Here is a 20852-nt window from a genome sequence, read left to right as displayed (position 1 = left end):
CCAAGACCTCTGGCGGCAAGAGCCTCGTTCCTCACTCCTGAGGCAAGAAGGTGAGCGCACACCTGTGCGTGGCGCACGCGGGCGTCACGTGGCCAGTTCCTCCCATCTGCGGACGAGGTGGGCGAGGCACGCGGGGGGGGCACTCCGTCACTGGCCGGGACGGAGGGGGCGGGGCTTCCCCAACGCCCGCAAGCCCCGCCCCCTGGCTCCCAACATCCGGGTCCCTCGCGCTGCCGTGTCTCTCTCAGTGAAGAGGAGGAAAGGAAGAGGAGGCGGCGGCGGCAGGGCAGTGGCGGGGCAGGGGCCCGGCTCGGCAGCCGGAGCAGCAGCGAAGATGGCGGCTACGGCGGCGAGAGCCGGCTCGTTCGGCGGCAGTAGCCAGGCCGTGGAGCTGCGGGCCGGCGGCGAGGAGGACGACGGGCAGAACCTCTGGTAATTGCCGGCGGCCGCTAACAGCCAGCCCCTCCCCCTTCCCCCTCGAGCGGGCCCCGCCCTGCGTGGAGCGGGGCCCAGTTGCTGACCGCGCTGCCCCCTCTTCCTCCGCCGCAGGTCCTGCATCCTCAGCGAGGTGTCCACGCGCTCCCGCTCCAAGCTGCCCTCGGGGAAGAGCGTCCTGCTGCTGGGTGAGCCGCGGGGCGGGCCGGGGAGGGCGGCGGTCCCTGCGCCCCGCCATCTGTCCACGGACGGGCGGAGCTTGTGGGCGCTGCGGCATCTCGGTCCCCGCCACGCCGTCCGCGTGTCCCTCTGCCTCATTGTCCGAGCTGGGCGGGGCAGGGAGAGGTATCACAAATGCGGGGTCTGTGTGCAGGAGGCCAAGGGGGTGGTGAGGTATTAAGACCCGACAGGAAACCCGTTCTGGTGGATTGAGGCTAAGACCTGGGTGGAGACCTTGTCTGCCTCCTGCCCTACTGAGCCCTATTGAGACTTTCTGTCTTCAGAAGAAAGTGGGTCTTGCTTTTTTTTCTCCCTGAGTTAATCAGCTTCCCATTTCTGGAGCTGGGGTCGGGGGGGGGTGGTGAATGCTATATAAGGATGTTTTTTCTGGGCTCGGTGCAGGCAACATTAATTTTTGATCTGTCCCTTTGTATGTTACCTGGTCAAGGCATCCCTGAGGCTCCTGGGACCCTTAGGGCACCTTAGATGCTGTAACAGCCTCTTCTGCTGGGCCCTGTGCCTGGCTTGCTTTGTGTACTCCCTCAGTTGAAGCCCTATCCAGTCCCTAATAATTGCTTCCCCAGCTCTTCTTGGGTCTGCCTCCTCCTCTTTCCCTCCACTGCACCCTGGATTATGGTATTGGCATAGGCAAGCAGGGCTTTTAGTGTCAATGTCTTTTATTTTTGTTTTGCTCTCTTCTTTAACAGCTTGGTTTTTCTTTTCAGGCACTCATGTTTGTTTGTTTTTTCTCCTGTCATTTTTTTATAAGAAACTCAAACAAACTTTTTGAATAGTTGGTTGGAATGGCAGGAGGGAGCTTTCCAAATGGGGTATGGTTTAATCCATGTTTTCACTCCTTATTTTCTGTGTCTTAATATCTGGGCAGGTACCTTTCTGTATGCTGAATATCAGAGTTTTTCTAAGAACAGGGGGTGGGAGGGAAACACATTATGGAATTATATGAAGAACTGTTTTGATTTTTCCTTTTTTTCTTATTTAAATATAATTGTATTGTAGGAGACTTTTGTGTTTGTCCCCTAGGTCCAAGTTCTTCTGTATTCTAGTTATAAAGCAAACAAAACATACATTGACTGAACACTGCAGCATTTTTTCCTGGGATGTTTTGGGGCTCTTAGAGGTCCAAAAGCTTAATTTTTCCCGTAACTCACACTTGGTCTAGCTTGTTCATGCCCAACTCATGCTCTTTTTTTTTTTTTTTTTTCCCTAAGATTAGTTCTTGTTAAGGTTTCTAGGTAGAGCCAGAAATTTAGTATTAGGGATGCAGAGAGGCCTGTGAGTAAAGTCACAGTGAGAATCCTAACCTTATAGTACCTTCAGTGGTTAAGTTTTTAAACATGTGTTTGTGACCTCTGCATTTTTTATTTATCTGGAGTTCGTGTTGCTGCAGACTAAGCTTCCTGTATTTTGTTGACACCAGGATGCTCCAGATGAGCAAGACGCAGGTATAGGCAGTGACCTCCACTGTTCTGTGCTTGTCATTTCTGACTCCTCATCCTTTGTTAATAGCTCATAGTTTGCTTCTGCTGCTACTCAAAATTCTGGCAAGTCTTAGCATGCAATTTTTGTTGGTTTCCCAAAGACTCCTAAAATACCAACCATAAAACTGACCACTATCTTATTACTTTACTCTGCTTTTTATGAAGTGGGTTAGTAAACCAAAAAGCAGCAGATATTGTGGATTGCTCTCTGCAAACTTACGGAAGTTTTTTTTGCAATAAGAAGGATGCAGTGTTTAACTTTTTTGTGTGCGTCTTAATGTGTAGAAGTTACTGGGATGCGTTCAGTCATTTCCCAAAACAGATTTGTTCACTTGCCTAAGGCTTGAAAATGAAACTGCTTTGTTTCTACTTGCATGCCTGGCTTTTCTGGGAGCTTGTTTAGTGTTAATGTATGACATGGTTTCTTCAGATATTTAATTATTTTTCAGTAAATTCTAAAATAAGAATAATTTGAGACCTTGAAAGACTGAAAAGCCAAATGTAGAAACAGTTGAGGAGGTATCAGTTGCACTGTTCTGTCTCTGATAAAAGTTCTTGTTCATCTTTATGCAGCACACTCTTATAAATGTGGCTGTCCTGTATTCAGGGATTCTTGAAGCATCTGTGCGTTCAGTATTGACTTTCGAAAAAGAAGCATTATTTTATGAGATGAAGCTGAGTATAGTGCTTGACTGAACAACAGCTGCTGCGTTGGACAGCTGGCATTTCTCTTAAATTCACTCAGTGAGCCTTTGGTTTGTTTTATGAAGATTTTGGTATTTTTCTATAATTCTGAAAGTTAGGGTGGTGTTTGTATAATCCATAGTGGTCTAGACACGTTCTGTTCTACAGGCAATGTTATAATGACCGAACAGAGAATTACTATTATGATGGTTGTGTTTTCTCCTGGTAGCAGGCTTCTGGAGAGCTAATTGCCAACTCTTGCTGTATGGAGAGCAGGGCATGCCTAATGCTGTCTCTGCCTGCTCCCTGCAGATACCTAGAGGAGTGTCTGCTTGGACTAGCATTTCCTCTGTTTGGTTCAGTAATGGAATTAACCTTTATCATCTTCAGAACAGTGTGGTTGTGAGAGGAACTGAGTTTTATGAGAGGGCTTTTGTCTTCTATGGTATAGTGCAGTATAAACACTGAATGGAGGGAGAAACTATTTATTACCGATATGAATTGCCTTCACCCTCTCCATATTGATTAACTACAGAGTACTGTAAATCCTAGTTCAGAGATTCAGATTATTACTACCCAGCGAACTTTGAAGCTGGATTCAAGCAGTAGCGTATACAGCTGTTCCAGTATGCATAAAAAGAACTGAAAAGCCCCTTTTATCTGTGAGGGAACTAAGTAACTTCTTCCTCTCTGGTTATCATTCACTTAAATTTCTCTAAGTATCTGCAGAATATTTTCACTGAAATCTTGTTGGCTATTCCTAACCACAATAAATCCTTCAGGTGCTTACAATGCTTGTCTATACCACCGTAACTTAATCTCAACTTCAAGATACTCCCTCCAGTTCAACCCTTCTCCCCTCCGAATCCTTCACTTTCAATACAGAGAGAATAGTATGAACCATGCTGTTTCAGTCTGTAAACTGAAACGGATTTGAGGTGTCCCATTTTTTGCAGTTGGGTATTAACCTTAAAACCTAATATTTGGCAAAGAGTCGTAAGCTGTATTCAGCACCAGCTTGAAAATTCCAGTGGCAAGTAAACTCCTGGCTAGTGCAAGAACTGGGTTTTCACACATCATAGAGCTTTGTTTAAAATCTTATAATTGCAAAATTAAACCTTCAGAATGTAGGTTAAGTCTAAAACAGAGCTGTTTTAATGTTGCTGCTGCTTGGGAAAGTTGTTAACAGTAGTGAAGGAACTAAATTTTTAATGCTTAGTGAGTTTGTGATTCTGAACTCTAGGAGCATGTGTAAAGTTTGATTTAAATCGCATTAAAATGCATCTTACTACTTCTTTAAGTACTGATTATGGGTATTGAAGCTAGTTTCAGAGGTGGATCTGTGATGAAGGATGACAAAGGGGTACAGTAATGTCTCATTGTGCAGAAGAAAGATTGGGTTGGACATGATGATAGACATCCCACTCATAGGAACAGTACAATTTCTTTCTGATTGTGACCTTTTGAATACCTGTATTTTCCCAATTTCCACAAATGTATGTAGTCTAGCAAGAGGCAAAGAAGGAACTAAGGTCCAGGAATAGCGCTGTAACAAATCGTAGCACTTTCTGGTCCCATTTTCTTTCCTGGTGGTCTTCAGCTATTTGCTGTTCCTTTTCAGAACCAGTTTTACATCTGAGATTCCTTCCCTAGAATACCCAGGCCTTCTGGAATTGTGGGTGAAGCTAGATTATTATTATTAATAATAAAACAGTTCTTTCATAAATTTATGCCCATCTATTTTTAAATTCTTTAGTCAGGTTACATAATCTAATGTGTTTTCATGTACAATCACTTCAACTGCATTCTTTCATTGCAAGTCACCCAACTATTTAAGAAGAGGTAACTTCAATACAGCAAATGTAATCTGGAGAAATGGGTTTGTGTATTCTTGGTTTTTTGTTTTTGAGGGGTTTTTTCTTTCCCAAGAGTAAAAGTGTGGATTAGGTGAATTATCTGTAATCTCTTTATTCAGAACTTGCATGTGAAGTGATTTTATAGAATGTGCAAGTCGCATCAAACCTTAATTTTGGTTGTGGAATCATGTTAAAAATAACAGACGATATTGAGCTTCCGATTTAAAGGCCTTCTATAAAGCAAGATTTCATAATGATGTGATACCTTGTATATTTCTAATCTATATTCTTATTTCTACAAGCAGTAGGAAGTCCTTGCTAACTGTTTTTTCACTAATGTAATTGCTGTGTGGACAAAGTATTTGATTCCCTGCATAAAGTTCCCTTGAAAATAACCTTCCAAGAAGTGGCAAAAGTTTGTATCCAGGTTTTCTTTTTTAGTTAAATATATAGCAGCATGGAAGGTTTTAGGAAACTTAGCTTGCTTTTTCATCATCCTGACTTTGTTGGAGAACTTGGTTTTAGAAATATATAACATGGTTTTTCTGAGATCAAAATTACACTTTAAGCAGTGAGAATAGAAATTAGCTCACTTCTGATGATGTGGCATTATAGTCCTATTGATTCTGAAATCATCCATGATGTTTAAGTCCTCTCTTCTAGAAGACAAGATCCAACTCCCACCATTTCCCTTAGATGTGAAAAATGAACAGAAAAATGCATAAAATGAAATGCTTCTTAGGTCTTGGTAACAAAGACGGCATAAGCAAAACTTTTGGGGGGGGGGTTGTATTGCTAAACATCATTTAAATGCAATTAACTCTAGTGTTCTGTCATGTAGAATATTGCCAACAGCAGAACTTAGCGTGGTGTATATAGCATGTTTTTATTGGTTTCTATTTCTCACTGTTGGAGGGGTTGTAAGGCCTTTTTCCTCTGCCCTACCAGTGGCTCACTTGCTGTTCTGAAGAAACCTATGATAGCACAGTGAAACCTGCAAGACTATCAATTTTATTTGTTGTTGTAGTTTAATAACAAAAATGGCATATAATCAGGGTACGTGAAATACTATAGCAAGGAAGAAGTAACAAAAGCGGTAAATGCTAAGCTGGAGCAGAGAATAGCAGACAACAAATGAGGAAGGAAAATAGTTCTGTAACCAGTGTGGCTGAGTTTACTCCTGATTCTGGTTATGTGTAACATGAAGGCTGTTAAAGATGAAGATGGGACAGAACCATACAAGGCCAAATTTGGTGGGAACTTTCTGATATGAAGGGTAACTAGAACCTACCCAATGAGTGAAGTGGCTTGCTTTGCCCTGTTCTTCCTAAAGAAATTCCACTTTTTAGTTGCTCTACAACTTAATGGGTTTGAGTTGAAGCTTTCAATCTTCATATTTAATATAAGCTGTTTTGAACTGAAAGCCTTGGTAACCTATCCAACTGTCCCTTTCATGCACACTTCTCCTGTGAGAAGCTTAACTCATGTTTAATTTTACTGATATTGCAGGAGATAAAATTTTTAATTCTAATAATTTCATACTAGTGAAGAAATGAAATTGAAAGTGAGACTTGTTACATTTGGAAGCCAACTTCAAGAAAATGTGGGGCTAGCCTTGATGGTTGTCTGTCAGCTGCAGTTGGTGCAGAATGCAGCAATCTCTCTTCTGCCAAGGGTTGGTCTCCAGGAGTAAATTGCTTCAGTACTCTAGAGTCTGCACTGGCTCCCAGTAGCTTTCTGGGTGCCATTCAGGTTTTCACCTGTAAGGCCCTAAATGGCCTGGGTCCTGTGCACTTAAGGAAGAAAAGTGGCCCCTTGTCTTCTATTTCTGTCCCTAAGGTCAGCTGAGAGCAACCTTATGCATGGCAGAAATGTGGGATGAGGTTCCCGGTAGTAGCTCCACTGCTCTAGACTTCCTTTCCCTTGTGGCCTGCTTGAGCCTAGACATCTCTATCTGGGTAGGCGGTTGACAAGCAAAGTTAAGCTGTGGTGTGGTCCAGGGAGTTTGTTACAGTTTTGCTACCTATTTTTGTTTTTATTATATACACAATTTAAACAACTTGTCCGCACCATTTTAGAATACTGAAAAAAAAAATGGAACTTATTAAATTACAAAGGCATCCTAAGAAAATGTCACAGCGGAGAAAAAAGAATCTATATAGTTTCACAACTGTGGTGTGGCAGGATTAGTTGTTATGCCTTTTATTGTGAACCTCCCTAAGCCCTTCTTGGAGTGGCATATAAATCAAATAAATAAATACGGGTGGGTTCATTATAGTCATTCATTCCTGACAAATGCCTAAAATGCATCATTTAGTTTGAAAATACTTGTGCTCTTCTATTAAAATGGTTTTTCACTGTGATTAGTAAAATGGACTGCAAAGTTAGTGGTAGTTTAAAATGAGATTTCAGAAACTTTTAGAGTTAGAAGGCATTGTTCAAGCTAGCACCCTTTTTTGTGAATTGTAAATAAAAATGAGAGAATCCAACTGTGTTCATGTTTTCATTGTGCAGAGAGAAATAAGCACAGATCATTTAAGTTTCGGATTAAGATGATTTATTAATAATTCAGACTTGTCCTTTGAATACACGATTTGATTTTTTTTTTTGTCTGTCATTACTTTTTTCCACCAAAGTTTTGATAATTGTCATAATTCAAAAATTATTCTGATTAAAGTTTCACTTCATATTTATAACTAAGTGCATTTGTCTGGCTACGTTCTCTAAATAGACAGGCCCTGGTGGTATTGTACATCAGTGACCCTGCTGTACAGTTGCACCTGATGAGGGTTGCAAAATGAAGCTCTGCTACATTTTAAGGATGCTGCATATTGTACTCTAGCACAGTGGTTCTCAAACTCCACCCCCCCCAACACAGACCACTTGAAAATTGCTGAGGGTCTTAGTGGATCACTTAAACTTTTTTTGTTCTACAAATCAAAGTGCACAACTCGTATTTTAACATCAGTAGTCTTGCCTTACAAGTACAGATATTCTCAATTGTTCCACAACCTTTCCGCAGTCCACCTGAATGGAGCTTGTGGACTAGTAGTGGTCTGTGGACCACAGTTTGAGAACCTCTGGTCTAGAGCATTTGGTAGAATTGCACATAGCTTATTTTAAGGGGTTTTTTTTTGCAGGTTTTACTTTTGTAGCGCAGTGTAAATAGCACCTTGGACAGAGAATATCTAGAAAGCAGAAATCTGAATTTGAATTGAGCAAGGGAAGCAGTGGACTGAGTATAAATTGGGAGCGACTGGGCAAAAAAGGACATTTTGAAATGCCCTTTGGCTTTAATGTTAAAATTAGACAGTTGTCCAACATAGATGCTTCAACATAGTATATACTAACAGTTGTGCTATTCTCTTGTCATCTTTGTTTCTTTTGTTCAGTTTTCATTATTCTGTAGCTTCACTTATACTTATCATCATGCAATTTTACTGTTAAAGTATAGATTTAGTGTAAATCATACATTGATACCTAATATCATTAACTATCAGATTTCTGTTGCCATCACTGCAACATCTAGGTTCCAAATGCAATTTATAGTATTATTGCTGTTTGACATATGTGGACTCTGAGGTCTGACTTGGAGATGCCTCACAGTAAGGGAGAACTCTTTAGTTTTCTGTACAAGAGCAAGGAGGGGGTGAGGGGATGGGGTGTTGTGCACTAGGATTAGAATGTAAATCCATCCTAACCTTCAGTTTCATATATAGGACTCTCCTTCCATTAGATGCCTTACTTCCAGTTTCTGGGATTTTTTTCTGTCAATGTTTGCTGCAACATCTGATCCTTTCAGACAATTAGTGTGGTTTCCAGTGGACATGTCCCCAAAGGTTCTTCATTCTGTTACTAACTTGCTTTGTGATCTTTGGAAAGCCAATTCGTCTTTCCTAACTTCTGAACTACATATAATGCTTATGTACCTCTCAGTTCTTCAAAAACTGAGAGAGAATATTTCTTCTCTTAGAGATGGAGTCTGGTCTTACTAAGTGCGAGCTTTGCAGATGAAGAAAATACTGTTTTACTAGTACTGATTTAATTTTTTTTTGGAGGGGGGAAACTGATTCAGGAGACCAGCTGTTTCAACTCTGCTCTAATTTGAACAGATGGGCAGCTTTTGCTGTAGCAGATGGGAGTTCAGATTGCTTATAAAGTTGAACTAAGTAGAGGAGCAAGTCCTGATTGGCCAACTTAAAAGTTAAAGCGTATCTTGCAATCTCCTTATTAAACAAAAATGGGGAGGGGGGTTGGGCTGTTGCTCAGGTCTACATGAGCGAAATATAACAAAATGCACCATACTATCCATAGGAAGGATGCCCATAGAGGTGCAGTAATAATTGCTAGTAAATCACCAAAATGCTAGTTTTTAATATTTGCATCCTCAGGATTAATTTGAATTGGTGTTTCCTCTCATGAAGGCTTCTTCTTTCAGACAAATATCACTTTTATGGCAGGTGTGTGTGTACCTCCCCCTCTCCCTCTGTGGCAGGTTACACATCTCTGTATATGATATTACTAGTGAGATTCCACCTCCCTCTCCTCCTCCTCCTCCAATTACTGAGTAGCACGTGTTTCCCAAATAACCTTTTGTTCTGTCTCCTGTTCTTTCATGTTAATTGAAATGTTCTACACTTTCAAGCATTGTAGACATTTTACTGAAACTTCATGGTCAGTCCACTACTCGATATAAGGACAGAAAATAATTTAGCCAGAACAAAAAGGGATATTTGCTTCTGATTTTTGCTTTTTGTTTTTTCTGCCTGTTGAGGTTTTTTGTTTGTTTCTTCAGCATCATGGAAGCTTTTACGAATGGATTAGAAGTGTTAAAGCAGATTTGGGTTTTTTAAATGTTTCAAGCAAGGTGTTGAGATGCAACCCTAAATACTCTGAGCCTTCCATACTCTTTTGAGTGCTAGAAAAGATGTTACAATCCTGTTGTTACACACCACAGTTGTGAAATTTATATGGATTCTTCTTTCTTTCTTCCTTCCCCCTGAAATGTTCTTATGTCTGTGTAATTTAACAAGTTTCATATCTTTTTCAGTATTTTAAAAGGGTGCTGACAGACACTGTTTAAATTGTGTATTGATCCTTGGAAGCATTAACAGCTAGCCATTTGCAGTTGGTTCGTTATATTTATCCCAAAGAGTACTTGAAAGTCAGAACTGTGACTGAAGTAAAAAAGCAGGGGGTTTTCTGTGCGCAAATTAAAGCGCTTCGAGCGACCATAAACAAAACTTGAAAAAGATACCCTTATGGTGAAGAGACATGATCACTACGAAATAGTAAATTTACTCCATAACAGAACAAAATCAGGATAAACTAAGGAACAGATGCAGTTAGCCCTCCCAAACTGACTGCAGTGCCTGACTGCTAGATATCAGGAAAGGAGTCTTGCAGTCAAGGATGCAAATAGACTGGTGGATACAACCAGTACATTTGTGGAACTAATAGCAGTGTATAGCAACTTCTCATTTTAATGAGGGTAATTGTGCCCACTAGTAGAGTGATCTATGCCAGTGTAAAGCTGTGCACCTTGCATCTGTTTCATTGTTATCTTGGAGTAGTTAATTTACTCCAATGGTAAATGCGCTGTATGTTTACACCCAAAATATTCAGGTTACTTTAATATAGCTTACCTGAAAACATTCAAATATCACTTGGCGTGGAGATCTTAAGTGGTAAAACGTAAAAAACAAAGTATTATTAAAAACTAGTACAAGTGTTTAGTAGTTGCACACTTTAAAAAAAAATATTCAGTAAATTGAAAATGCTTTCTTCTTTGTAACTAAAACACTATATAAGAGATGTATTTACCTCCTCCTCCTCTTAAATTAACTGGGAGTTACCTTCTATGATGCCCTGCAGTAAATATGATTTCATTACACAAGTTTATTTCTTATGACTCACCCTCCAATTTGTGCTAGTTCAGATGGGTGGACATTTGAGAGTCTGCCAAGACAAAGGTAGGAAGGAGTACAAAGCGGAAAAGTGAGAAATAGTTTTAACTTCTATGCTAGAAGATCATAACCATTAATTTATTTATTTCAGTATGGTGTATGACCATAGTGTTTAATGTGGAGAAAATGTACCGACTATTTCACGCTTCTGTATCTATTAAAAACCAAAAATTTTAAGGAAGGAGGGGGGTGGGGAACAGACCAGACAAAACCCAATTTGCCTAAAGCTTATCTCCACAATGTTAATACTGAGTTTCAGGAAAAGGGTGTAGCTCAGAACACAAATCTTCATAACATGGAAAGTAGTGTTCTGAAGAACTTTGTAAGGGTAAAAATAGCTATTTTAAGGCATGAATGTCTTTTATAGCTAGTTCAAAGGAGAGGCTACTACTGTGGACCAGCTGACAGTAATGGTTTTGTCTGCTTTCCTCAGGGTAGAAGCAGATGCACATGAGTTATGGTGGAAAAGCTGACCCTCTTGAGAGGGTGAGGGAAGGGAAACTACCCTTAACTCAGTATTTATTTTTTAATCTGTCTGTTCCTCAGTTAGTTTTGCAAATGAGCTATGCTGGTGGTGGTAATGATGTAAGGCATGGGTTGTCAACCAGGGATACGCATACCTCAGGGTGGAGGGGGTGGTACTTTGAATGGTTCCAGGAGGTACGTGGCGGCAGACATGGGTAGTCTTGTCATCCTATGCGGCTGCCTCACAGGAGTGGGACTGGGGTGGTGTGAGCGGGGCCATGCAGACGCTGTGTAGCCAATGCTTCACCTCTCTTCTCTGCCCCCCCCACTTCGATTTTGGTACACTTATTTAAAAAGTTGAAAACCCCTGATATAAAAGGCTTTTAATATAGTTCCCAGCAAGACGATACTTACTGTGTTTACTTGATTCCAAGATGAGGGTTTTTTCCCCATTTGGAATGTGGGGGGGAGGGTTGCATCCTGAGGTTTGAGTACAGGGTAGGGTGTAGGGCAGGTGACTGCTGCAGCTCTGACTAGCCCTGAGCTTGGGTTGTGCTCACTTTTTAAGAGATTTCATTATAGCTACTGTTTAAGCTGTGAGTTACTTTGGCTGAGGCAAGTGAAGCTGTATCCTTACAAAAATTTAATATTTGAAGAAATTTGGCAATAGTTGGTGTTCACTTAAGCACCCTGTATATTGGGAGATTTTAAGAGCTGCTATTTCAAGTTGTTTATAGATAACAATTTTAGGAAACTCGGCTGAAATTAGAAACAAAGATCAGCTCTGGGGACTTTATTCACATACTAAGGAAAGCTTGAACTGTAGCAGACGGACATCTTGTATATGTAACTTGTAACTATTGGCTTGGACTATGCAACCAAAAAAAGAAATGATCCCAGAACAAAAATATGCTTTTTCTTTTTCCTTTTTTAAGTTGTAAAAAGTGTGCTGCACTTTGAGCAACAGCTCTTATTGTGCTAAACTTAGAAGCAATGGAAAATTGCCTATGCTGTGGCATTTTGAGTTCATAAAAAATATAAGATTCAATTCTTTTTTTCAAACCAAAAAAAACCGCTCGTGCTTCTTTCATCCCAAAAGATTAATCTTGTAAAACATGGCCAAAATCTACTATATCACTGTAATTAGGTAAGCAGGGATTTTTTTTTTAGTTCTTAATCTTCCTGTCGCAAAAACACCCTCTCTGAATTTTAAAACTAGGAACATCATACAACTAATTTCCAAGTGAGAGGTTGGGGTTAACTTGAAATCGCTTTTTAAATAATAAAGGCAGCAAAAATACAATTTTAAATTATTGTGTGGATTAGAAATGTAACTGTAAAATTCTGTTGAAGTTTATTTATAGACCTGCTGAAAAAGAAATTGTATTTAAGAGTAATGGTAAAAATAGTTCCTAAAATTCTTCAAGACTAATAAATCTTCATGGTATATGGCAAGTTTGAAAAATCTGTTGTACTTGTACCAAACTTTTTATAACTAGGTAGCACTTGGAATTCTCAAACTGTTTCTATACTTGAATACCTGCTTATAACTTTCTGCGAGCATGCTTTTAGACCATAGTGGGTGCATCTACACATGCTATTACGGCAATGAAATAAACTCTGGAGCAGTTTGTGCCAATGTTAATCGCTCCTGGATGTCGCATCTACACATGCATCTGGGACTGCAGCAATTAGAGCTAGGGTGAAGCAGCCCTGGGCTGGCAGGGTCATTTGTGGGTGGGGGGGTCAGGCACCAGGCTTCAGGTGGCAGTGGTGGGGCTGGCTGGAGCAGGGGGTCTGGTCCCCAGCTGGCTGGACTGATTGAGTGCAACTTGCACCTAGCAGTCACTGTCCGCAGGAACATTTAATTGCAGTTAGTTACTATTTTATGGCAGAGTTAATTTTACTGTACCCTAATACTGATGCATGTGTGGATGGTGATGCTTTATTGCAGACCTAATTAGTCAGCTCTGCAGTAAAACGCATGTATAGATGCACACAGTGTGAGAGTGTTAAATCCTTACATTATGTCTGTATCTCAATTTGGCTCTAACTGTGTATACTTGTATTATTGTACTCCTTGAAGTTTGTTGAAAATAATTGCTGGCAGCACTCAGATTTAACTCTTAATGTTATGGTCATGTTGCAGTGTTAATTTCTTTAGGGCTTTTTTGGAAGTGAGATGTATAGCAGCATTCTCCCTAATTTCACCTTAGTATATTAGGGTGTCTGGTATCATTCTTATTAGTGCTGTACATATACCTAAACACTTTAATCTTGGTCATAATAATAATAAATATCAAGGTTAATTTAATATTTTTGGCTTGAAGAATGGTAGGCACACACTTATACTTTTGTAGTCTAAAACAGTGGTTCCTTCCTTCCTAGGCCTTGTAAGACTGGAGACTTTTTTTTTTATATATGCAAGGCGAAGATACAAAAAACTAGCCATGTTATTGTGTGCTATGTCGTTGCCTACTATTCCATATTATTTGAAATAGCATTCACTTGACTTTAAGCTTGACACCAAGGTTGTAGGCTTTCTAGAATGCAAGAAAAAGCAACTTCAGCCCCCAAAGTTTTCTCTATTTCAGTTGCAGGTTGGTGTTAGAGGAGCATGAAATACATATTGCTCTGTAGAAATGAACTCTTCTTACCTTTCAAATAGTCACTTAAATGTGTAGGAGTAACCAAAATTTGCTAACTTTTCAGTGTGTAATATTAAACATCAAATGGTAGAAATGCTTTTTCATGCAAGCTATAGGTATTTAATGACATGATGTAAATATTACTGTTTAATATTGGACAGTGGTGCATACATTTTATAAAAGAAATGGTTGACCCAATACCAGTGTTTTCAGATTGTCTTCAGCTGAGTGATCCGTGTGGTTATTTACCCTTTTCTTTTTTTTTTTTTTTTGACAAACGAGAGCCCTTATTGTGTATTAATTTCTTTCTTTTTTCATCTAGGGGAAGATGGAGCAGGCAAAACTAGTCTAATAGGAAAAATTCAAGGAATAGAGGACTACAAGAAAGGAAGAGGAATGGAATATCTATATTTAAATGTGCATGATGAAGACAGAGATGGTAGGTATCATGTGAATCTATAATAGTTGATATCTTGCTTCCAGAGTGGCTGAAAAGTCTAGTAATAAGAGATTGGTTGTTTACTTTTTTGATAGGTCTAAATCCAAGCCCAGATAAAGGGGTTTTTGCATGACTCCTTTATAATATATATATATTGTTTGGCTTCTTTTTAGGTGAGAAATAGAGTGAGACAAGAATAGAATAGTGTGGGTCTTCTGGGTGCTATGGCAATACAGATATCCTGTGAGCCCTAATTAAGGCCCAGAACTCAGCTGTGCTAGGTATTGCACAAAAGGATCAAAATCCATAAGAGCATAAGAATTGCCACTTAATGCACAAGATGGACCCAGTATCCCACATCTCACAGTGGCAGAGTGGATGCTGAAAGGGAGAGTGTACTGGGTATGACCAGGGTGTCCTGTTTCCTCCTCTCCGTTTCCCTCTAACTTGCAGCCTCTAACACTTAAGCTTTAGGACAGTGGTTCTCAAACTTTTTTTTCAGACCACTTGAAAATTGCTGAAGGTCTTGGCGGAACACTTAGTAAACCTTTTTTTGCTCTACAAATCAAAGCACACAACTCTATTTTAATATCAGTAGTCCTGCCTTTCTAATGTGATGGATGTGCTTGTTTTTTTTTGTGCAAAGTTCTGGGAAGTCAGGTGTAATGTTTTGTCAGCTTTAGCTTTGGGTCACTTTTTTCTGTGGACCAGTAGCATGGTCCACGAGCCACAGTTTAAGAACCTCTGCTCTAGGAAGTTTTTAATTCAGAGGCTGTATTCCTGACTCCCATACTCAATAGCTACTGATGTCCCTTTCCTCCTTGAATATGTTCTGTCCTTGTTTGAATCTGGCTGAATTGTCAGCTTCTACAACATCTGGTGACAATGAGCTGTGCACTGTATGAAAACTTTTTATTTGTTTTAAACTTATTACTTACTAATTTCATTTTGTAACCCCCTAGTTCTTGTTGTAAGAGTAAATAATTACTTAGTTTCTCTTTTGACATTTACTATTATTGGCAAATTGACCCATGTCACTACTTGCCCCCTTTTTCCAGATCATTTATGAATATATTAAACAGCATTGGTTCCAACACAGATCCCTGAGGGACCCCACTATTACTTTTGCATTCTGAAAACTGACCACTTATTCTTTTTGTTTGTTTGTTTTTTATTTTTTTGCTTTCTATTGTGGAGCCAATTTCTAATTCATGTGTGTGCATCGCCTGTAATCCCATAGCTACCTAATTTAGTTAAAAGCCTCTGGAGGGGGACCTTGTCAAAGGCTTTTTGAAAGTCTAAATATAGTATGTCAGCTGGATTGCCCTGATCCACCTCCTTATTGAAACCTTCAAAGAACTCTAGGTTGGTGAGGCATGATCTTCCTTTTACAGCTGCTTTGATTCCTCCCCAGCAAGTCATGTTTATCCATGTGCTGAACAGGTTTTTTCTATTATTGTTTTTACCAGTTTCTAGGAGTTAGGTTTACTGGCTTATAATTCCCTGTAGAGCCTAGAGTCTTTTTTAAATATGGGAGTCACATTTGGCAACCTCCAGTCCTCTGGTACTAAAGGTATCTTTAGCAATAGAGGTTGCATACTACAGGTAGGAGTTTGGTAATTTCTGATCTGAGCTCCTTTAAGACCCTAGAGTGAGTGCCATCAGGCCCTGGTGATTTGCTACTGTTTAGTTTATCAGTTTCCTCTATGACCTCATATTTAAACCTCAGTTTGAATCAGCCTGACTTGTCCCTAGAGAGGAGTGAATTGGTGATTTAGAATTTCCTTAACTCCTTCCACACTAAAGAGGGATGCAAAGAATGTATTTAGTTTCTCGGCAATGGCCCTGTCCTCCTTTAGCACCCCTTTTTACACTTTGATCTTCCAAAGGTTTACCTGACTCCCTGACAGGTCTTTGGCTTCTAATGTACTTAAAGAGACTTGTATTGTTGCCTTTTGTGTGTCCTAATAAGTTTCTTCCTGAATTCTATCTTAGCTTTGTCTTATTACAAGCTAAGAGTTTGTTCTGCAAGACAAAAACAAAAAATGACATGCATGAAAACAGTTAGATGCTTATCAGAACTGTGGGTATTTAGTTTAGCACGTTAGCAGCCTACCTGCCATCAAATTAGTTTGTAGGCATTGTGGCAAAGAAAAGTTGGTAGGAGGTTAATGAAGTTGCTTAGCACTTGTGGTTCTCAACCTTTTTTTTTTTTTTGTGCCAGGACCCATTTGAAAACATTGATGGCCGGTCTTAACCCACAGCTCCCTGGCCCTGCTGGTACCCCTCACTCCCCAACCTGCCCTGATGGAAGGGGCCTCCAGCTGCTCTCATCCTGCTGGAACCAGAGTATGGTGGCTGCCACAGATCCCACTTATGCAGGTGGCTGTGGAATGCATCTGGCTCCAGCATGGGCTGGAGGGAGGAGGGGAGGCCTGTGGCATGCTTCTGCCCTGGGCTGGGGCTCCTGTATTGAGCCAGGCAGCCTGGTTACAGCTCTTCCCTCTCCCCCTCCCAGCAGAGTCTCCTGGGTGTTCTGCCCTTGCAAGTATGGACACCAACCCCAGTGCCACCAGCCTAGCTATATAGCTCCTTACTGCCCCCTTCCCCTGCTGGAGGAGTAGGTGCCTCTTTCCCCACCTTGGCACCTGGCCACCCCTCACCCCTACCAGACAGTCCCCAAGACCTGGACCTCCAACCCCCACTTCTCATACACTTACTGCATCCAGCTGCTGGGGCTGCCCCCATGACCCTACCTGGCTGCATCCTGGCCATGTGCATATGCAGACTTGTGTGCGCCCATTGCCTCCAGTTGCCTTAAGCAGCTCCTTACAGGCTGGAATGCTGCCAGCCTCCTGAGGGAAACCCATGCTTTCCCACATCTTTCTGGGACTTGCTCACAACACTTTCAAGTGTTCTTGCGACCCACTTTAAGTGGGTTAAGTAAGGGAGTGGGGATTAGTGTAAAAAATTGAAAGATGAGATTAGTTTACTAAGGCAAGTAAGGGGTTTTTGTTTGTTTATGTTTTTAAAAGAATAACAGCCAATGGTAAAAGTTACAAAAAGGGAAAGAGGGGAAACCAAGGGAAGGGGAATTGTCCCATTGCATTGTGTCCTTTTTGTGAGATATTATGCATTAAGAGGTGGCACATGCAAGAGGAGGGTAGGGTTTATCACGTGAGGAAAGGGAGTTTGTCAGAATTGGAGATGAAGGCCGATATGTATGGTAGATGAAAGTAATGGAGAGAGACTGGGAAGCAGACAGAAGGTTAGAAGGATTTGCAGGGAGACCCCAAACATCTTGTGATCTGATGTAGTTGGGGTGGGGGAGAGATGCAGGGATGGTGTCGGCTGGAAGGATTGAGGTCTGTAAGGGGCTTGTCAGATGTTACATTTAGGACATGTTAACTGTGCTTAAATCACTAGCATCTGAGCATTCAAGCAGTAAAACGTGCTAAATGCTATCATACCATAGCAAAGTTAGGACTTTTCCAGCAAGGAGCATCTCTGTCAGCAAGGACTATCTTTGTTAGTATTACCTAACACGTTGAGCTAATGTCAGACTGCTGCACAGAGATGATACGATCGGAAGACTACAGTGAGGGGCCTGGGACTGACAAATAGCTGAGTTTATCTAGGGGTGCCTCGAGCCTAAAAAGGTTAGGAACCACTGATCTTACCTTAAAATATTGAGTGCTGAGAATGAAGCACTCTTTCCCACTAATGCTATGAGTACTAACTTTTTGAATCTGCAGAATAGTTCAAACGTTGACTGTGGTGGGTTTTAACTTCTTTGGGTATCTGGTTACAAAAACTTATTTATTAAGGAAAAAAGCCCACTTTAAATGTATCTTAATTTGTCTAGAAGTTACTTAGTTTAAAATCTCCCTCATGCCCATTCTGTATTGGTAGGTTATTTTCCTTGAGTGTTATACAGCCTTTTCTGGGGAAGAGACCAAAACCAGAAATTAGAATGAGCACAATTTTAAAATACTTAGAAACAGTCTGCTGAATAAAGCTTCTTTTCTTAAAATGTAAACTAAAAACCATATTGTCTTTTTTTTTTTCTTTTTTTTTTTTTTTTTATTACAGATCAAACAAGATGCAATGTGTGGATCTTGGATGGTGACCTATATCATAAAGGACTCCTTAAATTTGCAATGGAGGCTAGCTCTCTAAAGGACACTCTGGTTATGCTGGTGGTTGACATGTCTAGGCCTTGGACTGCACTGGATTCTTTACAGAAATGGGCGAGTGTTGTAAGAGAGCATATTGACAAATTAAAAATTCCTCCGGAAGAAATTAAAGAAATGGAACAAAAGTGTGAGTGTTTGGAAAGTGTGGGGGAAAACTGAAGTCAAGTGGTACTTAATGACCTTTTGGAATAGTTAACTTCTGTTCTGATTCAGTCTCTCTTGCATGCTTTGGAAACTTAGTAAAATTAGGACTTGGAACGCTACAGTTCTAATTTTTCTCATTTTCTGGTTTTTATATTACCTCAGGTGTTCTAAAATACCTTCTGGCTTTAGTAACTTTCTCTGTTTTCCTTCCCTTTCACAAAACTGTCACAGGGCACTGAAGTGCCTGCTCCTAGGAAGGACAGGTGCTGGTTGCTGGGGCAACCACAGGGGTCAGCTGACCAGAAGGGGGCAGGGCCTGGCCGATATAAACAGCCTAGGCTGAGGCCAAGCAGGCAGTTCCCTGTTAACATCGAAGGGTGAAGGAGCTCTGCTGGAATATTGCAGCCTATAGAAGCCAGATGGCCTGAGCAGCTTCTGTTTGAGGAATGGGTGGAGCGAGCCCTGGTAGGGTTTTGAACAATGATTAGCTGGATGGCGTGGAGATTATGTTGTAGCCCAGGGGCTTGAGTTTTCTGTTGGTAGTTTTATAAGACTGGAGGACCAGGTGAGGCTATAAGTATGCTATGCTAAATTGTTTACTGCAGGGGTGCTCAAGTACCAACCTACAGGCCAAATGTGGCCGGCAGACCCCATCTGGGGTGGGGGGGTGAGGCTATAAGGGGTTGGAGGAGGCCTCCTAGGAGCTCCCCAGTAGCATGGGAGTTCCTGGTGCCAGAGAGGGCACAGCAGTCTGGATTGAGGGCCAGGTAAGGCCTAGGCTGCCTGTGCCGGAAAAGAATTATAGACCCGAGAAGGAGGTCTGGGGGCCAGGCACAGCTAAGGCCACCTGAGCCCCAGCTGTGAGGAGCACCAGTGCGGGCACCGACAAGAAGCCCAGAGGGTGCTTGTGAGAAGCCCCGGAGAGGGCAAGAGTACTGAGGGAAGCCCCAGTGTGGATGAGGGCGCAGAGAAGGGCCCCAGTGTGGGCCACTAGGAGAAGACAAGCCCGGAGGGCGTCCACAAGGGCGTGGGCAATAGTAATTTGACTCAACAATGTCCGGTACATCTGAGAGGCTTGGGGCGTGGTATAAGGGGTGGTAGGAATCACGCATCACCCATAAGGCTGGGTGCACCAAATCAATCTATACCGAATAGAGGCCAGGAAATAAGAGCACCATGTCCAAAGGGACACGAGGCAGCCTCCCTTATAAAACGGATACCATCAAAGATGTGGCAGGCGAGAACGAGGGTGTTTGATTGCTGACTTGGCACAGTAGGGGATGCCAGGAGAGATCACGGCTGCTCCTGGGCCCCTGCCCTGTGACACTAATTTTCTGGTTTTTATATTACCTCAGGTGTGTTAAAATGCCTCCTGGCTTCAGTAACTTTCTCTGTTTTCCTTCCCTTTCACAAAACAAAAAAACAATGAAACCTTTCTAAAAGCTTTGCTCCTCAAAACTGTATGTAGGTAAACATCTGCTTCAAATAATACAACTTAGATTTATGCTGTTAGTCTTAAAAGGCAGTATACAGGCACATTCTGTCTCAGTCAAGTGACTGATTGTATCTTCCTTGGACAAAATGGGTCTGAAATTCTATCAGTAGAATAGCTGTTTTGGGTATATCATGATCTAGGGCTGAAGTATTTTTACTCAGTGTTTGAACTCTTGTACTACTACAGAGAGAAGTGTATACAAAACTGCGTAGATGTGCACATAGAACTTTCAAATATACGAAGCACAAGATTGTTCAAATATAAATGACTGTTTTGACACCAAGTGCATGTTTTGACACTAAGTTACTCCTCATCTAACTTTGAAAAGAATAACTCTGGGTTGCAGTAGTAGTTTCCATACAGGGATTGCTGAACTCATTCTTAGTCTGAGGAAAACTGAATTATCAAAAGAGGGAGAAGAATATTTAAAATACAGATCCTTCAGTATTATATGTAAGCAAGGTTAAATCATAGCAGTTGATCTCAGTCAAGTCTGAGGGCTATGATATGCCCTTGAGGAAATGGACCACGGCTATTAAGTTGCTAGAAACTAGAAGTATGCTATGCTAAATTATTTACTGCAGGGGTGCTCAAGTACCAGCCTATGGGCCAAATGTGGCCAGCAGACCCATAGTATCTAGCCCACAGGGCTCTGAGCTGAATTTTAGCAGTGGGGGAGCAGTGGCCATTAATATGACCACATTTCCCTGCTGTCAAATTCCCAAGCCCTTTAATGGGTCAGAGTCCCTGCCATGCCTCCTTCCCTTAACATGACTAGATTGAGGCTGGGCCATGCCTTCTTCCCC

At 41.3% G+C, this 20852-nt stretch overlaps 1 protein-coding gene across 1 annotated transcript in view; it reads left to right on the top strand.

Annotated features, from left to right (window-relative positions):
- Positions 1 to 277: 277 nt before the first annotated feature.
- The window catches only part of DYNC1LI1 (dynein cytoplasmic 1 light intermediate chain 1), a 39646-nt gene continuing 19071 nt past the window's right edge, over positions 278 to 20852 (top strand). The window contains exons 1-4 of the mRNA XM_019536392.1: positions 278 to 432; positions 550 to 623; positions 14095 to 14211; positions 18304 to 18534. Of these exons, the coding sequence (XP_019391937.1) occupies positions 335 to 432; positions 550 to 623; positions 14095 to 14211; positions 18304 to 18534 (520 nt within the window). The 5' untranslated portion in view covers positions 278 to 334. The remainder of the gene's footprint in view (positions 433 to 549; positions 624 to 14094; positions 14212 to 18303; positions 18535 to 20852) is intronic.

This window comes from Crocodylus porosus, unplaced genomic scaffold (genome assembly GCF_001723895.1).
Source record: "Crocodylus porosus isolate Cpor-Errol unplaced genomic scaffold, CroPor_comp1, whole genome shotgun sequence".
Classification (NCBI taxonomy): domain Eukaryota; kingdom Metazoa; phylum Chordata; order Crocodylia; family Crocodylidae; genus Crocodylus; species Crocodylus porosus.
Note: the sequence above shows the minus strand (reverse complement) of the source record. Positions and strands in the feature narration are given on the sequence as shown.